This window comes from Pangasianodon hypophthalmus, chromosome 7 (assembly GCF_027358585.1).
Source record: "Pangasianodon hypophthalmus isolate fPanHyp1 chromosome 7, fPanHyp1.pri, whole genome shotgun sequence".
NCBI classification, from domain to species: domain Eukaryota; kingdom Metazoa; phylum Chordata; class Actinopteri; order Siluriformes; family Pangasiidae; genus Pangasianodon; species Pangasianodon hypophthalmus.
Genome location: NC_069716.1, coordinates 12,682,939 through 12,702,203, shown reverse-complemented (window position 1 = coordinate 12,702,203; position 19,265 = coordinate 12,682,939). Strand labels below are relative to the sequence as shown.

Here is a 19,265-nt window from a genome sequence, read left to right as displayed (position 1 = left end):
TGTCCACAGGTCTTTGTATCCAAATCGCCAGATCAAAGACTCATATACGGTCTTCCGATGTCAACAACGCTGTTTGAAACTCCCGCGCAACCACCTTCCGGCCTGCTCCCAAACAGCAACCTCTAGCCCTAAGCCTCTTTCCTCATGTACAGAATCTGTTGCCGGGGAAAACACATAATAGCAGCGCGTTTTTAATTTTGGCTGCTAAATACTAGTAGGCCATTATTGCACTACCCAGGCTCCAGTCCAGTAGGTGGCGGTAATACACCTTTCTCTTGGATGTCATACACCTCATTTCAAAGACGAATTGTTCAAAAACGATTTGGCGCTGAACGACAGATTATGGGTAACTATAAGTTTTATTTATTAATTTATTTATTATTATTTTTTTTAATATTACTCCTATTACTCACCATGCACCATGTCTTATACTATGAACATAAATTTAGGAAGTGATTTTGTGTCTTCTGGATTCACTCCCCTGGATTAGCTAGACAGTTCCTCAGCCGCAACTAGCTATACAGCTCCGCTACCTCCACAACTAGCTAGAACCAAACTTCATATAAAGGTTTACATTTATTTTAACATTAAATCTATAACAATTGCTACCTATATTAAACATAGCGTGGACTAAACTGTGCTTACGCGGTCTAAGGGGATTATCTGTTGTAAACGCTTTATATCTCCCCGAAGATATTCGGCAAACATTGGGCGGTGAAGCTCGGATAAAGTCCACAAGTGATTGTATTACGTGGGCTTAATTAATGATAACACATACGTTACAGTTTCACTCCTATATTGAAGAAAAAACAAGGAGAAATGCAATTTGTGCAACTGGACATGTGAAACGTTTAACTAATTTTTGAAAATGGTTTATATATAGGATTACCTGCATTGGATATAAAAGTATAAACACCCCTGTTAAAATTGGAGGTTTTTGTGATGTAAAAAATGAAACCAAGATAAATCATATCAGATTTTTAATGTGATATAACAACCAACAAAATTCAAGTAAAAATAGAAAAAAGAAAAAAAAAAAAAACTTACAGTAACCTGGTGGCATAAGTGTGCACACTCTTTTATCATAGGGCATGCAACTGTGCTCGTAATTACATTCAAACTCATCTTCAAAAGTAGTCATGAAGTGATCAATGAAGTGATTCTGTTTACCCAAAACTAAAGGTTAGCTATTTCTGTTGAATCTTCTTGACATTCTGACAGCTGAAGCCATGGACCGCAAAGAGTTTACAAAGCATGTACAGTATCTTATTGTCAAAAGGTATCGACCAGGAGACGGGTACAAAAGAATTTCAGAAATACTGTGGAACACCCTGAACACCATCATCAACAAGTGGAAAAAAAATGGGGTACCACAGTGATATTACTGAGAAAAGGACCTCCCTCCAAAACTGACAAAAAGACAAGACAAAACTTCTCAGGGAGGCTGCCAAGAGACCTACTGCAACATTAAAGAAGCTGCAATTATTGGTCACTCCCTGCATGTGACAACAATCTCGTGTACTTCACATGCCTGGGCTATGGGGTAGGGTGGCAAGATGGAAGCCCTTTCTCACCAAAAAAAAACCCCAAAAACATCCAAGTCCCCTAAATTTTGCCAGCATTGTGCTATGGGGCTGCTTCTCTTCAGCTTGGACTGGGGCTCTAGGGAAGATGGAGGAAATCATGGATCTCTATTTTGGTACAAAATCTACACGATGACGACCCAAAAAATGCAAATCTAAGTAAACAAAGAAATGGCTTCAGAAGAAGAAGATTAATATTTTTGAAATGGCCTACTCAGAGCCCAGATCTAAATCAAATCAAAAACCCATGGAATGACTTGAAGAGAATTTTTTACATCACAGAAACCTGCAGTTTTAACAGGGGAGTGTAGACTTTTTACATCCACTGTATATATTGCATTATTGACTTATAGAAAATGAATAGATCCCATAGATTGAAGAACACACAAGTCTCAATACATTTGATGTGTTATTATTCATGACATTTTTCAAATAATTTCTGAAATTAATGGATCATGTTTTTATATTTAAATGTATTAACTTTATGGTTTATACTTAAGATTTAAGATTTCGCGTTTTTCCATTATAATAGATGGGTCTGGCTATAGAAACTCATGACTTATAACTTAATACAGTTAGTGTTCAATTGTACACCTTTGACTAATGAGTGAAATTGGATTATATGTAGGGTTTCTTATATTTCACATCAATTCATCATGGAAGATGTGTCTGGGTATAGAAAAACATAACTGAGACTCCTTATTTCAGGCTGATGTTAAACAACACACGAGGAGCATTACAATTTATGTATACTTGAACACATGAAACCTTTTACTTATTTGTGAAATTGGTTTATATGTAAGATTTTCTATCATTTATATCATTACATTTATAGAAGATTGATCTGGGTATAGCAACACATGACTATTCAAGGCCTATGTTAAGTATGATATCCTCGGCCAGGGAAAATGTCACGGCATGAATATAATTTCAGTGCTTACCTATTTGCATTTTTTCAAGACACCTCTGTTATTGCTTTTTTCCTTAAGAGCTATTGCTTATTTACTAGGGCATGTACTTATTTGTTATTGCCTTTGTGCTATGGCATGTGTGCTACTCACGTGCTAAGCCATGTTATCTGGCTTTTGGCATACTTTTTTGGGGTGTTTTCATCTGAAGTCGTTAAACAGGTTTTTTGTGTGTCCTCAATGTGCCAGTCCTGCCTTTTACATATTTTGCAAACAACCGTCTCAAAACAGCGATCTGTTTAGTCATCTCTGTATGTTCATTGATCTAAAGTAAATACTTTATATATAGCATAACCCATTTAAAGGTAATCAGTCCTTCTTTGTTTACTGCTGATGCTGTGCACAGCCATGTTGATTTCATGTCACTTGCTGAACACGGACTTGAGGAGACCATCCTGAGTTCCCGTGTAGGAATTTCTAGTTGAGGGGGCATTTTCCTTTGGTTTTTCCTGGTGGGAGGTCGGGAATTACAAGTTATGATCTCTATTTGAATGCAGCATGTGCCCCTGGCCTGTGGACCACCATGAATTTTAGTGGATGAAGTGCCCAATATCAACAAGTGATCCGAGTGTTGGCATCCATGCAAAGGAGCCACTGGAGCAGATGTGATCGGAACAGGATAAAGGGGCCCACTAATAGGTAGATTCCAAGGGTGAGGACTGTCCATCATGTAAATAAGCAATATTGTGGAATATTTTTTTCCATGAGATACTGAAACTAGGCTGAGTGCGAATTAGCAAGTAATTTGTAGCTTGATGTGTGTAATAATATAAGCACTTTATCTCCCAGTGCGAATTCCCATAGCCGAGTCCTACTGTCGTACAGTCAGAACTGTGGTTCGGTTAAGTGGTTAAACCGCTCGACCAATCCATCTATTTGGGACTGGTAAAACACTTATGCGATCTGTTTTACTCCTAGTAATTCATATAGCTTTCGTAGTGTCCATGCCATGAATCTTATGCCTTGGTCCATCAGAAGTTCTTTCAGGATTCCAACTCGAGATTACTCTAAAGAATGTATGGGGTTAGAATTGTTTCAGAACTCCAGATAAATAGATTACGATCCACAAATAAATGTAGCGAGATTCACAAAATGAAACAAATTCGCAAATAAATAGAATGAGATCCACAAATAAAAAGTTATTTACAAATAAGTTTTTATGTCACAAACACAACTCTCAATGGCATTCATTTGTGGATTTTGAAACATTCTAGCATCAAGAGTGGACACACATCCACACATCAATTTTTATTTGCAAATCTCATTTTATTTATTTGTGAATTTAATTCATTTTTGTGAAACTCCTAACACATGGACTCATGGATCTCATTCTATTTATTTGTGAATTTGTTTAATTTTTGTGAGTCTTGCTACATTTATTTGTGGATCGTAATCAAATTATTTGGAATTATGAAACTATTCTAACTCCATAAGAATGCCTCTACAACACTGTGTACTGAGATGTTGCGCAGAAGGAATTCTTCCGCATTTTGTGTTGCATAATCCACCAGAGCTTCTCTAATGGTCCAATGAGGTCCATGGGAATTCTTTTGAAGAGGGCCTTGACTAAATGTGAAGGGCATGATGGTGCTTTTGGGGTAGCTAAAGGATTCACCAGTTGACATTTAAGTGACAAGTGACATTTAACATAAAAGTGGGCCATTACATGGTTAAGTGTTTGAGCCTCTTCTAGATGCCCAGATATTGGAATAGAGGATTGAGCCATATGGAAAAGTATATCCCTGCTGCTCTTTGGCACCAACAATTGGGTGGTTTCTTCTTTTGAGTCACAAAACCCATTCATCCTCAGGCTACCCCCATGCAGCTGCTACAAGCTCCTCAACGGCCTCCAGATCATAGTCAGCGGACATCTTTGTGAGCCGCAGTTAGACGAGCTGCAGCTGTAGGAACACCTGTCAGTCCTTGGCCTGCTCCTTTGTGATTACTTCAAAGCACAGCTGTTGTTCCTGGCACAGGTCGAGGGTGTTTTGGTCTTTCATGTGGTGGAGGCTGGCAAGGTACTTAATTATTGCACAGCGAGGAGAGATTTCCATGCAGTAGATCTCCTACTGAGTTTTGGCACCACTGTGAGTGTGTGTATAAAAGAGGACTTGGGAGGCAGGCAGATTTTGTAAAATCTGTTTTTTTTTTTTTTTTTTTTTTTTTTTTTAATTAGATGCAGTGAGACAAAAAATAAAAATTCGCTCTGATTTGTACACAGCAACCAGAGAAATAGGTTGAGAAAGCACCCTAAAGCCCCATTTGGATTGGTAAAATTTTGAGGGGGACATCTGTAATTACACATCTCTTCAGTGATTAAACTCTTGTATCCGGGCAGCAATAAAATTAAGAGTGAGTTTCTAGCGGATTGTATTTTCTACAAACCTGGATGTTTGCATGACATGTCATATGATCATGCTCCATTACGTCATGGCAATGATGTTCAAGTGGTTGAAGAGGGAATGGAGTAGAGAAGAGACGCTGACTCTTATTCCAGTTTGGGGTGAACCAATGTTCCAGCAACAATTTTAAAATGCAATAAAATTATACAAAGTATAAGAGAAGCATCCATTTTTTTTATTTCGTGACTTGGGAAGTGTTTAATGTCTGGGGAGGGTCACTGATACACACACTATGTGACTAAATAGCAGTAGCAGTAGTTGAACATGTGCATCTGGGGACTAAAATCATCAGACGAGTTTGGCGAAAAACAGTAGGTAACTCCAAAAAACACCAACATGGCTGATTCGGATGAAAAAAAAAAATCACAGAAGAGCACCTGTAAAATAGGAAATTATCCCAGAACGAAATGTAAATTTACTCCTGTCCGGGTAGGGCTTAAGTCTCCAACTCCGAAAACTGCCTAGAGAGACCAGTTGTGCTGAGGAAAGTGAGTCTCCAAATTACACAGTCTCATCATTGATTTAAGCTTAGATATCTGCTGCCAAGTTATTCATTTGTCTAGAGAGTATCTGGGACTATTAAAAAACAAACACAATGGTTAGGGCCCATGTATCATCAATACGAGGCTCTCAATTCAATGCACATCTCTATCGAACAATACATTCAAGACTGCAAAGTAAAGTAGGATATTCGTCATAAAATGTTTTCATGAATACTGTGAGTACAGTTTCTTGTGTAAATGCTCCTCCGAATGATTTATGAATAAATCTGTTCATATCCAGCTTGATAAATGAGGCATACTGATTATATTAAGAGTTCAAGGTAGGCCTGAAATGGAGGGTCTAAATCATGTGTTTCTATTGCCATACCTATCTTCTATTTATATTTACAAGAAACTCAACCACTATATTGTCTATATTGTCTTTACCAGCCTAGGGAGTCTGTCTTACAAAATATGCATTACACTTTCAAGTTATGTGCAAACAATGTCACTAACAGAGAACGAGATTCAAAGATTACAACAGAAAGTGGAAGAGGCTGAAGAAGCCCTTCAGAAGGCAGCACAGTATGGACTTCAGCTCCTGGATGACAAAATGGATCTGCAAAATAAGTTGGAAGATCAGCGAATTGAGATGACTGCTCTAATTGAGGTTAGCTTTTTTTTTTAAAGACAAAGATTTAAACATCCACACATTTAAAATTTGAATTGTTTATGCCTTCTATATTAGTGAGTGCAAGACTTTTGTTAAAATCTCTTCTTTGTACCTTTGTTTGGAAACCTGTAGATTGACACTTAAGTTATACTTCTGCATAACTCCAGCAATGTGAGGGTGTCGTACATTGACATTTGTACACGAGTCTTCCAATATGCATGCACAAAACATGAACATGGTCAATGTGACATGGACCAGACAAGAAAATACAGAAGAAGAGAATGTCGGGCATTTCCTTATAGTAGGGAGAATGAAGGGAAGAAGTAAAGTACTGGATGTGATAGAGTTGTGCACTTTGTAGTTGAAATTAATTTATTGCCACATTACACTAAAATATTAGTACTTTGTTGCAAAGTGGTTGCTGGAAGTTCATGATGTCTACAACAAGAAATTATTACTTTTTGCAGCATTGTGGTTCAATTTTAGTCCATTCTTTTTGTCAAATTGTGTTCCATTCCCCAACGTTACAAGGATCCCTCTGATGGACTTATATTTCCAATAAATTTTTAATGGTTTTCGAGTCAGCCTTCTTGAGTTATTTTGACTATATGTTAGGGGTCTTTGTCTTGTTGAAATGCCCTTCTTCTCTCCGTCTTCTCCTCGTTCAGTATATATTAAAATACATACGTGGGTGTGTGTGTGTGTGTGTGTGTATGTATGTATGTATAATATATATATATATATATATATATATATATATATATATATATATATATATATATATATATATATATATATACACACACTATATTACCAAAAGTATTCGGTCACCTGCCTTGACTCACATATGAACTTAAGTGCCATCCCATTCCTAACCCATAGGGTTCAATATGATGTCGGTCCACCTTTTGCAGCTATTACAGCTTCAACTCTTCTGGGAAGGCTGTCCACAAGGTTGAGGAATGTGTTTATAGGAATTTTCGTCCATTCTTCCAAATGCGCATTGGTGAGGTCACACACTGATGTTGGTCGAGAAGGCCTGGCTCTCAGTCTCCTCTCTAATTCATCCCAAAGGTGTTCTATCGGGTTCAGGTCAGGACTCTGTGCAGGCCAGTCAAGTTCATCCACACCAGACTCTGTCATCCATGTCTTTATGGACCTTGCTTTGTGCACTGGTTCACAGTCATGTTGGAAGAGGAAGGGGCCCACTCCAAACTGTTCCCACAAGGTTGGGAGCATGGAATTGTCCAAAATGTTTTGGTATCCTGAAGCATTCAAAGTTCCTTTCACTGGAACTAAGGGGCCAAGCCCAACTCCTGAAAAACAACCCCACACCATAATTCCTCTTCCACCAAATTTCACACTCAGCACAATGCAGTCCGAAATGTACCGTTCTCCTGGCAACCTCCAAACCCAGACTCGTCCATCAGATTGCCAGATGGAAAAGCGTGATTCATCACTCCAGAGAATGCGTCTCCACTGCTCTAGAGTCCAGTGGCGGCGTGCTTTACACCACTGCATCCGACGCTTTGCATTGCACTTGGTGATATGTGGCTTGGATGCAGCTGCTCGGCCATGGAAACCCATTCCATGAAGCTCTCTGCGTACTGTACTTGGGCTAATCTGAAGCTCTGTAGCAATTGACTGTGAAGAAAGTCGACGACCTCTTTGCACTATGCGCTTCAGCATCCGCTGACCCCTCTCCGTCAGCTTACGTGGCCTACCACTTCGTGGCTGAGTTGCTCTTGTTCCCAAACTCTTCCGTTTTGTTATGATAAAGCTGAGAGTTGACTGTGGAATATTTAGGAGCGAGGAAATTTCACGACTGGATTTGTTGCACAGGTAGCATCCTATGACAGTTCCACGCTGGAATTCACTGAGCTCCTGAGAGCGGCCCATTCTTTCACAAATGTTTGTAAAAACAGTCTGCATGCCTAAGTGCTTGATTTTATACACCTGTGGCCAGGCCAAGTGATTAGGACACCTGATTCTGATCATTTGGATGGGTGACCGAATACTTTTGGTAATATAGTAAATATATATATATATATATATATATATATATATATATATATACATATATACCGTTAATGAAATGTTGTTGTTAAACCCCTTGAATTAAAGCTGAAAGTCTACACTTCTACACTTGATTGCTTCATTTCAAATCCATTGTGGTGGTATGCAGAGGCAAAATTATGAAAATTGTCACTGTCCAAATACTTATGGACCTCACTGTATTTTTATCAGCATAGATTAGAAGTATGTCAAAATAACTTCCACTTCTGTCTTTCAGCCTTTACCCTGGTCATTCATTTCATGCTCCCTGTTGTCTTTTCCCTTTGAACTTTTTTTGTGAGTATCACTACATGCAAATGTAAATCTGGCAGAAGATTTTAGTTCGGTTTGGCTTACACGAACATTTTCCTTTCCAACAATGGACATAACATTAATTACATCTCTGATTGTATTGCTAGTTGTTGTTATGGGAACAATGAAGTGATGAAGTTGAATGAAAATAATCCATTTTATTTATTTATAATGCACCTTTCTTACACTCAAGGCGCTACAACAGTATAAAACAACAATAAAAGAAACAACACAACTCCATAATAGCAATCACAATAACAACAATGACAACAACTGTAAGATTATACCTTAAAAGCTTGACTAAAGAGATATGTTTTGAGTAATTTCTTAAAACAATCAAAAGACAGAGCATTCCTAATAGGAAGAGGCAGAGAATTCCACAACCTGGGAGCAGTACAAGAAAATGACCTCCCACCCATAGTTTTGAGTTTACAGCGAGGCTGGTACAGAGTAAGAGAACCGGCAGAGTGAAGAGAACGAGATGGTGTGGACACTGAGACCAAATTACAAATATACCCTGGGGCCAGCCCATGTACTGGTTTATAAGTTAAGATAAGAACTTTAAAATCAATACGTGATTGAACTGGAAGCCAGTGTAGTTTAGAAAGCACAGGAGTGATATGACTACCAGATGGTGTTATGTTAAAACACGAGCAGCTGAATTTTGCACATATTGCAGCCTGCAAAAAGTGAATTACAATAATCAAGATGTTATAAAGGCATGAATAAGCCTTTCTGCATCAGGCATGGAGAGCAACGGTCTTATGTGTGCAATATTCCGAAGATGATAAAAAGCTACTTTAGTAGCATTCTTAAAATGAGTGTTAAAAGTCAGCTGTGCATCAAAAATCACACCCAAATTCCGCACCTGCACAGAAGGGAAAACCTGGCAATCATCCACTGTAAGTTTAAAATTTTTACATCTATTTACAGCAGTAGAAGTGCCAATCAGTAGAACTTCAGTTTTTGAACAGTTTAACTGTAGGAAGTTCTGTTTCATCCAGGTCTGTATTTCCAGTAAACAATCAGATAAAGTTGAAAGTGCTGATGTAACATCAGGTTGAGTACTAATGTAAATCTGGGTATCATCTGTATAGCAATGATAACCCAGACCATGCTTTTGAATAATCTGCCCAAGAGGCAGCATATAAATGCTAAAAAGAGTAGGACCCAATACCGACCCCTGAGGGACACCCTGCCGCAATGGAACAGTCTAAGATCTGTTTGCACCAGAATAGACAAATTGAGTGCGTTCTGAAAGATATGATTCAAACCGTTTTAAAGCTACACCAGAAAGACCAATCCACTTATGTAATCTGTCCAGTAGTATAGTGTGACAAATGGTATCGAATGCAGCACTGAGATCTAACAAAAGCAAAATGCCACAAGCCCCAGAATCTGCTGCAACAAGGAGATCATTCATTACCCTCAAAAGGGCAGTCTCCGTACTATGTCCAGACCTAAACCCTGATTGAAAAGGTTCTAGTAGTCTGCTCGCAGAGAAATGATTTTGTAGCTCACCAACTACCACACGCTCAAGAACCTCACCAATGAATGGCAAGTTTGAAATAGGCCTATAATTTGACATGTCGGCAGAAAATGAGCTCATCTACATTCTCAGAACTGTGGAAACCCACAGAATAAAGGTCATGTTTTGACATCAGCATACCTGTTTAGGATATCCACATGGGAACAGTGGCTTAGTGGTTAGCACGTTCGCCTCACACACGGGGTTTGAATCCTGCCTCTGCCCTGCATGCATGGAGTTTGCATGTTCTCCCCATGCTGCGGGGGTTTCCTCCCTCAGTCCAAAGACATGCATCATAGGCTGATTGCCATCTCAAAATTGTCTGTAGTGAGTGAAGGGGTGTGTGTTTGTGTGTGCGATTGTGCCCTGTATTGGGTTGCCACCCCACCCAGGGTGTCCCCCGCCTTGTGCCCCGAGTCCCCTGGGATAGGCTTCAGGCTCCCTCACAACCCTTTGTAGGATAAGCAGTACAAAAATTGGATGGATGAATGGGATATCCACATGTTTCACCTCCTATAACAAACGTTTGGGGGTGGTATCTGTTTAGAGTATCTGTAGCTCTCAATGAGACTTCTGCACCTGTCAAAAGGTAGTTTGTCCCACTCTTCCTGAGCAAACTGCTCCAGCTGTCTCAGGTTTGAAGTGTGCCTTCTTCAGACTGCATGTTTCAGCATGATCAGACCTTCAGATCAGGGCTCATAAAAGGCCACTTCAGAATAGTCCAATGTTTTGTTCTTAGCCCTTCTTGGATGCTTTTAGCTGTATGTTTCACTCCAGAATGCCTTGATAGTCTTGAGATTTCATTGTGCAGTGCACAGATTCAAGGCACTCCGTGCCAGATGCAGCAAAGTAGCCCCATAACATAACTGAGCCTCCTCCATGTTTCATAGCAGTTATGGTGTTATTTTCTTTGAAAGCTTCATTTTTCATCTGTGAACACAGAGCTGATGTGACTTGCCAAAAAGCTCCAGTTTTGTCTCATCTGTCCAAAGGACATTCTCCCAGAAGCATTGTGGCTTGTCAAAATAAAATTCCAGTCTGGCTTTTTTATGTTTTTCTGTCAACAGTAGAGTCCTTCTGGGTCTTCTTCCATTGAGCCCATTATCGCTCAAAAAGAGACGGATGGTGCGATCAGACACTGATGTACCTTGACCTTGGAGTTTAGCATGTATCTCTTTGGAAGTTTTCCTTGGCTCTTTGTCTACCTTTTGCACTATCCTTCTGTTCAATCTGGGGATGATTTTCCTCTTGCAGCCACATCCAGGGAGATTGGCTACAGTCTCATGGACTGTAAACTTCTTAATAATATTTGCAACTGTAGTCACAGGAACATCAAGCTGCTTGGAGATGGTCTTATAGCTTATACCTTTAACTTGCTTGTCTATAATTTTCTTGCCTTTGCTTTCTCTGGTCCATGTTCAATGTGGTGCACACGATGATACCAAACAGCAGAGTGGCTACTTTTCTCCATTTAATTAGGCTGAGTGACTGATTACAAGATTGAAGGCATGTGTGATACTAATTAAAGAAAACAGTTACCTTGAAATATGACTATAATCTGAATATTTATAATCTTTTCTAGGGGTACCAACAAATCTGTCCGGGCCATTTTAGAATATCTTTTGTAGAATAAGCAAGAATTTATCTCTTTTCACAGTTTCTTTGCTTTACTCTATGACATACCAAAGGCATGCAGGTATACATGAGATAATTGCTTTTAATTTCGTCACTTTTCAGGAGGAATGAAACATTGTTTCAATGTGCTGTAAGGGTACAAACAAATTTGTCCTCATCTGTATATATGTTGTATATCTTGTATGGCCTCAATATTTCTGCTCTCAAAGTGTTCCTCAAAGAGTGGATTGTGATAACTTCACCCCTACCCTGTGGAAGTTGTTGGTGATGCCACTTGTTTTTGGGTTTTTCTTCACAGCTCTCACAATGGTTTTGTCCTCAACTGCTGTTGTTTTCCTTGGCCAACCTGATCAATGTCTGCTTGTTAGTTCACCATTGGTCTTTTTCAGGACATTCCAAATAGTACTATTGGCTATATTCAATGCTTGTGCAGTGGCTCTGATCGATTTTCGCTCTTTTCACAGACTCAAAATAGCTTGCATTTCTTCCATAGTCTTCGTGTTGGTTTATCTTTTTTAAAAATAAATGCAGTCTTCACAGGTGAAACCCAGGGCTCAAGCCAAGAGTAGACATTCAGAACTATTAATTGTTTAAACAATTAAACAATTTAAATCAATCTAACAGGGCACACCTGGCAACAAGAAACACCTGTCAGTGTCAGCTGCACTTTTCAGCACGTTCAAAAACTCAACGCAAATAAACCAACTGAAAAGGTGCCGTCACTAGCTCGTGGCTTTTGCCCCATTCAAGTTCAAGTTCAATGTTCATGCTCTGTGCATATATGTTTGTGTTGTGTGTGTTGTATACTCTGCCAGCTATGCCACTCTCTCTCTGGTTACAGCAGTTACTGATAGAGCAAAGAAACTCACATAAGTAGACTGGCAGTAATAAGACACAGGTGAGAATCATTACGTGTTACCTGCCAGTTCAGCCCACCTCCTCTCCATCTGCAGCTGAAATTTGACCATACTCCCACTGCCACAGTCTCATATTCATTTTTGTTCTCAAACCCAAATGTCTTCATTATACACTGATCAGCTATAGCATTAAAACCACCTGCCTTACTCTATATTAGGTAGGTGGTTTTAATGCTGTGGCTGCTCACTGTATAATGAAGACATTTGTGCCTTTGTGGCACCAAAACAGCTCTGACTCATCGAGGCATAGACTGCACAAGACCTCTAAAGGTGTGCTGTGGTATCTGGCACCAAGACATTAGCAGCAGATCCTTTGAGTCCTGTAAGTTGCGATCTCTTCCCCAGGTAAGCGACACACTTGTACCCGGCTTTCCAAATGACGTAAAAGAATTCGTGATTCATCAGACCAGGCCACCTTCTTCCATTGCTCCATGGTCAAGTTCTGATGCTCATGGTGCCCATTGTAGGTGCTTTCAGTGGTGGACAGGGGTCAGCATGGGCAGTCTGAAGGGTCTGCAGCTATGCATCCCCATACGATGCACTGTGTGCTCTGACCTTTCTCTTATAGCCAGCATTAACGTTTTCAGCAATTTGTGCTACAGTAGACCAGATGGTAGAGTAGATAGCCTTCACTCCCCATGTGCATCAGTGAACCTTGGGGGCCCATGAACCTGTCGTCGCTTCACCGTTTGTCCTTCTTAAACCCCTTTTGATGGGTACTAACCACTGCATACCGGGAACACCCCACAAAACCTGCCATTTTGAAGGTGCTCTGACCCAGTCGTCTAGTCATCACTATTTGGCCCTTGCCAAAGTCGCTCATCCTTATTCTTTTTTCCTGCTTCTAACACATCAACTTCGAGATCCGACTGTTCACCTGCTTCCTAATATATCCCACCCCTTGCCATTGTAATGAGGTAATCAGTGTTATGTACTTCACCTCTCAGTGGTTTTTATGTTATGGCTGATCGGTGTATAGCACAAACAAAACAATTGGCCTTGTCGTTCCAATACTTTTGGAGGGGACTTTACATGGAATTAGATTGACTATGAACCGCTGTAATTTAAGTAATTACATACAAATTACTAGTAGTTTAAACAAAAGTGAGTCAAAAATGCCTGCACCATCCTCAGTCATTTTTAGGATGATATGAATAACAAAGCTGTTATTGTATTACCTGTTTTTGCAAGAGCAGTAAACTGTTTTTGGAAACTGTTTGATTCAACACAGTGAACAGAGCAGGTCTAGCGTCACAGTGCCATCTATCTGACATATGTAAATTAGCAGATTTAACGCAATCAATGAGTTAATGAAAAATTTCTTAATGAGCTGGCAGATCAGATGAAAATCAAGACACTATGAGGCAAAAAGTTTGTGTACATCTGACCATCAATCCCATATGTGCTTTTTGAACTTCCCATTACAGATTTAGTCCAGACTTTGCAGTTATAATAACCTCCATTCCTGTGGGAACGCTTTCCACTAGATTATGGAGCTTGATTGTGGGAATTTGCCAATTCGGCCACAATAGCAACAGTGAGGTTGGGCACTGATGTCGGGTAATAAAACCTGGGGTGCAGTCTGTGTTCCTATTCATCCCAAAGGGGTTAAATGGGGTTGGGTTCTTCCCTGAGTTTTTGCACTCAAACCTTCACAAACCATGTCTTCATGGATCTTGCTTTGTACACATGGGCATTGTCAGGTTTGAGCTAGACCCCTTCATTCCAGTAAATGAAAATCTCAATATGTAGAAATTAAATAAATAATTCTGAAGATTTGTTAGGGTCATTATTATTTCATAAAAATAATTTATTATACAGGATGATTTTATGACACTACAACGATGTAACTCAGTCCGGTATTTATTTCACCAAAAACTACAACGGTACTGCAAAGAAAAGAAAACTGTAAAGAAAAATGTTGCCAGTAAGTGTTTTAACAACAGTATATAATTGTTATTTATAAGGGACCTTTCTGTGACCCAAGGGTGCGTGTTTCTAAAAATATGCAGGGATGAAAGAAATAATTCTGAAGATTTATATCAGCAGTTAGATTTACATTTTACTGTTATGTACAGTGCAGTGAAAAATATTTGCCTCCTCTTGATTATCTATTTTTGCATATTTGTCACACTAAATAGTTTCAGAGCCTCATACTAAATGTGAAACACACAACAGTTTTTAAATTATTGAAGGAAGGTTATGCAACGTCTATATCATGTAAAAATGTAATTGCCACTAAATGTAATATCTGATTGTGCCACATTTAGCAACAGCAACTGCAACCAAATGCTTGTGATAACTGGAGATCAGTCTCTCACATTGCTGTAGAAGAATTTTGGCCCACTCTTTTATGTAGAATTGCTTTAATTCAGCACATTGGAGAGCTTTTGGGCATGAACTGCCTGTTTAAGGTCCAGACATTCACCTTCAGGATTTTAGAAAGCAGAATTAATGGTTCTGTCGTTTATGGCAAAGCATCCCCACGCCATCACACTACCACCACCATGTTTGACTAGCTATGTTAGCTAAGGCATTCTACAAACAGAGGATAGAAAAATCACTTCAACAATGCAGACCTCCGTCGTGTATGGCAAAGCACCCAGACCAACACATGTACACCTGCAGTAACGACCATCTCACCAGCAGCAGCACCTCACACTTAACAGCCTCCAATAGTCAGTCACTTACTCTACAGATCGCGAATGTCACAAGCACACTGCATGGTGTAAGTTCAAGGAAAGCCCCCGGCCCAGACGGAATACCCCGGCCCAGACGGAATACCCAGACAAAATACTTCAGAGGCTGTGCCACTCAGTTGGCAAAGGTATTCACCACAATCTTCAACCTCTCTCTGTCCCAGTGTATTGTCCCAAAATTCCTGCATCATAGTGCCAATCCCAAAGAAGACAGCCATAAGCTGCCTGAATGATTACAGGACAGTCACACTCAGACCTATAATTGTGAAGTGCCTGGAGAGACTGGGCCTAAGGCACATTAAGTCTACCCTACCACCCACACTAGACCAGCACCAGTATGCCACACAGGGCCAAGAGGTCTACTGAAAATGCCATTGCCACTGTCCTCCACACTACGCTGCTCCATAAACAGTGAGGAACATATACTCACATTCCACTTTATTAAGAACACGTACACCTGCACATTTATGCAGTTATCTAACCAGCCAATCACGTGGCAGCAGCACAATGCAAAAAATCATGTAGTTACAGGTCAAAAGCTTTGTTTCCCTTCAAACATCAGAATGAAGAAAAATGTGATCTCTGTGACTCTAGCTGTGGCATGGTTGTTGATGCCAGATGTGCTGGTTTGAATATTTCAGAACCTGCTGATCTCCTTGTAATTTCACACACAACAGGTTCTAGAGTTTACACAGAATGGTGCGAAAAACAACTGTGTTTTTTGCAATTGCCACAGTTCCTGACTGTATAGCTGGTAATATTATGCCTGCCTTATTCTCCCTAAACCAGAAATGCTTGTCTTCCTGTAATTTTTAGGCTAACTTGATTAAATGGTCTATCATGGAATTCACGATTTCCTCTGAGTGTGTTACGCTGCCCTGTGACACAGCATGAGCAGCTGTTCAAAAAGATGCGGCTGGCTGGCTTCACGTTTCTCAGAGCAAGCATGTGATATCCTTTATCTTCCTAGATTGGTAGCTGTCGTATGATAGGGGACACCTGACTGGTGGGTGGGAAATGGCCAAGACTAAATTAGAGAGAAAATTGGGGATAAATCCAAAAAGAACAAAAAGAAAAGAATTGTACTGCAACCAGCCACTAGGAGGCCTCAGAGACATTTTGGCTTTTGACACTTTTGTGTCCCAGTTATGAAGTCCACCCATATATACAGTCATTAGTATATGCTACCACTTGGTAATACAATCAGTTGACACAATATGTCTTTTCACTTTTATGTTGATGAGACCCAACTTTATCTTTCGGAGCTGCATAGGTTGTCCACATTTGAGGACACTTTCACTGATGTTAAGCACTAGATACATTTTACACCTGAGCACATACAAAACTAAAGTCCTTTTCATTGGTCCAGCAAAGTTCTTGAACTTCTCACGCCTAATGTTAGGTCTGCCTCTAGAAACCTAAGAGTAATTTTTAATCAGGTCTGAGTTTTACAGCAAATCTAATTTCAATTCAGATCAATTTTTATTTGTATAGTGCTTTTAACAATGGGCATTGTCACAAAGCAGCTTTACAGAAATAAATACATTCAGGATGAATCCCTAATAAGCAAACCAGAGGCGATGGTGGCAAGAACAAACTGAGACGATATGACGGAATCCAAACATCCCAGATCACCACAAAACTCTATGCACGTGAATACTCTAGATCTGCTCCTTTACCAAAGAAAAAAAAAACTATTCACAAAAGGCTTGATTAAACAAATATGTTTTCAGCCTAGACTTATACACAGGGACTGTGTCTGAGTCCCGCACACTAATTAGAAAGCTGTTCCAAAACTGTGGGGCTTTGTAAGAGAAAGATCTACCCCCCGCTGTAGCCTTCACTATTCGAGGTACCAACAAATAACCTGCACCTTTTGATCAAAGTAAGTATAGCAGATCATAAAAGACCAAATGTTCACTCAATTACTGTGGCACGAGACCATTCAGTGCTTTGTAGGTCAAAAATAGTATTTTATAATCCATGCGAAATTTGATTGGAAGCCAATGCAGTGTGGATAAGATAGGGGTGATGTGGTCATATCTCCTGGTTCTAGTAATGACTGTTGCAGCTGCATTCTGGACTAACTGGAGCTTGTTTATGTACCTACTGGAACAGCCAGACAGTAACTGGAGGCATTACAATGATCCAACCATCCAGAGGTAACAAAAGCATGAACAAATTTTTCTGCATTGTGTAGTGACATTATATTTCTTATCAATATTTCTGTGATGAAAGAAGGCTATCCTAGTAATATTATCTACATAAGCTTCAAAGGAAAGAGTCAATAATCACACCAAGGTCTTTTACTGCTGCACATGATGAAACAGAAAGGCCATCCAGAGTTACTATGTAATCAGAAAGCTTACTTCTAGCTGCATGTGGTCTTAGAACAAATACTACTGTCTTGTCAGAATTAAGTAAAAGGATGTTAATAAGCATCCAGTGTCTAATGTGCTTTACACATTCCTCAACTTTATTAAGCTAACGTGTGTAATCTGGCTTTGCCGAAACATACAACTGTGTGTCATCAGCATAACAGTGGAAGCTAATACCATGTTTACAAATAATTTTGCCCAGACGTAGCATATATAAAGAAAAGAGCAGTGGGCCTTGCATAACACCAAACATTACCTTAGGTAAGGGATCTAGTAAACAAGTTGATGACTTTGATGAGGAAATTAGTGAAATTAGTTTGATCTTTCAAAGGGGAGTAAAACGTTCTGATCGTTGATCTGATATTGTTATGTTATTATCTATGGAGTTAGTTATAAAACTGTCTGATTTTAAATTAATACGCTGATTTTATTTTGCCAATTTTTCTATTGAAAAAATTCATGAAGTCTACATATAAAATATAATATAATGATTGTGTACATGTTTCTGTTGTGGTCTTATTCCTAGTTAAATTTGCTGCAGTATTGAATAAGAATCTAGGATTATCCAATTGATCCAATCATAGTTGTTAACTCTATGAGACTATTGATAAAACTATGTGCAGTAGCTGATGTGAATGTACGTTTGATGTGGTAGCATGGCAAGGTCCATACGTTATGATTAAGACAAATTTTAAATGAGATGAGATAATGATCTGAGATAGCTTCAGACTGTGGAAATGTGACTATATTTTCTATATTCAATCTGAATGTTAGTAGGAGTAGATTCAGTAGGAGTTAATCAGAATGTAATAGGACCCACTCATAACACTCCTATTACATTCTGATTAACTCCTACTGAATCTAGAATGGACACAACTGCTGTTCTCAGAGGGTCTTCCGGGTTATCAAAATTACTATTAAAGTCTCCAACAATTAATGCTTTGTCTAAAGAAACAAACAGGTTAGAGATGAAATCTGCAAATTCACAAAGTAATTCAGAATATGACCTTGGGGGTCTGTATATACTTATTATCGGAATTGACTGGGTAGACTTTTTTGTGGCTACATTAGTTAGGTTAGTATAAAGAGCTTCAGATGCGTTGAATTTATAACTAGGTTTTTGTGTGATGCCTAGATTATCATTATAAATAACTGCGACACCTCCTCCTCTGCCAGTTAGACGGGGCTGATTTATATAACTGTATCCAGGAGGACTAGCTTCATTTCATGCTATGTACTCATTTAGTTTAATCTGCGTTTCTGTTAAACACAGTACATTAAACTCCTGATCAGTAATAGTTTCATTAACAATGAGCGCTTTAGACGTAAGAGATCTAACATTCGACAGTCCTAGCTTCAGATCAGAGGTGCTGGCTGTGCATTCAGTATGATTTACAGTCAGGGCCATAAATATTGGGACATCGACACAATTCTAACATTTGTGGCTCTATACACCACCACAATGGATTTCAAATGAAACGAACAAGATGTGCTTTAACTGCAGACTGTCAGCTTTAATTTGAGGGTATTTAAATCCAAATCAGATGAACGGTGTAGGAATTACAACAGTTTGCATATGTGCCTCCCACTTGTTAAGGGACCAAAAGTGATGGGACAATTGGCTTCTCAGCTG

At 39.3% G+C, this 19,265-nt stretch overlaps 1 protein-coding gene across 5 annotated transcripts in view; it reads left to right on the top strand.

The window, feature by feature from the left end:
* The first annotated feature begins 147 nt into the window (after positions 1 to 147).
* The window catches only part of spdl1 (spindle apparatus coiled-coil protein 1), an 83,504-nt gene continuing 64,386 nt past the window's right edge, over positions 148 to 19,265 (top strand). For 2 of the 5 annotated variants that reach the window (XM_026940457.3, XM_026940454.3), the window contains exons 1-2: positions 148 to 346; positions 5,954 to 6,105. In XM_026940457.3, the coding sequence (XP_026796258.1) occupies positions 280 to 346; positions 5,954 to 6,105 (219 nt within the window). In that variant the 5' untranslated portion in view covers positions 148 to 279. Of the gene's footprint in view, positions 347 to 3,048; positions 3,204 to 5,953; positions 6,106 to 19,265 lie in introns of all 5 variants that reach the window. The other 3 variants (XM_026940455.3, XM_053235671.1, XM_034305918.2) reach the window with 3 other exon arrangements.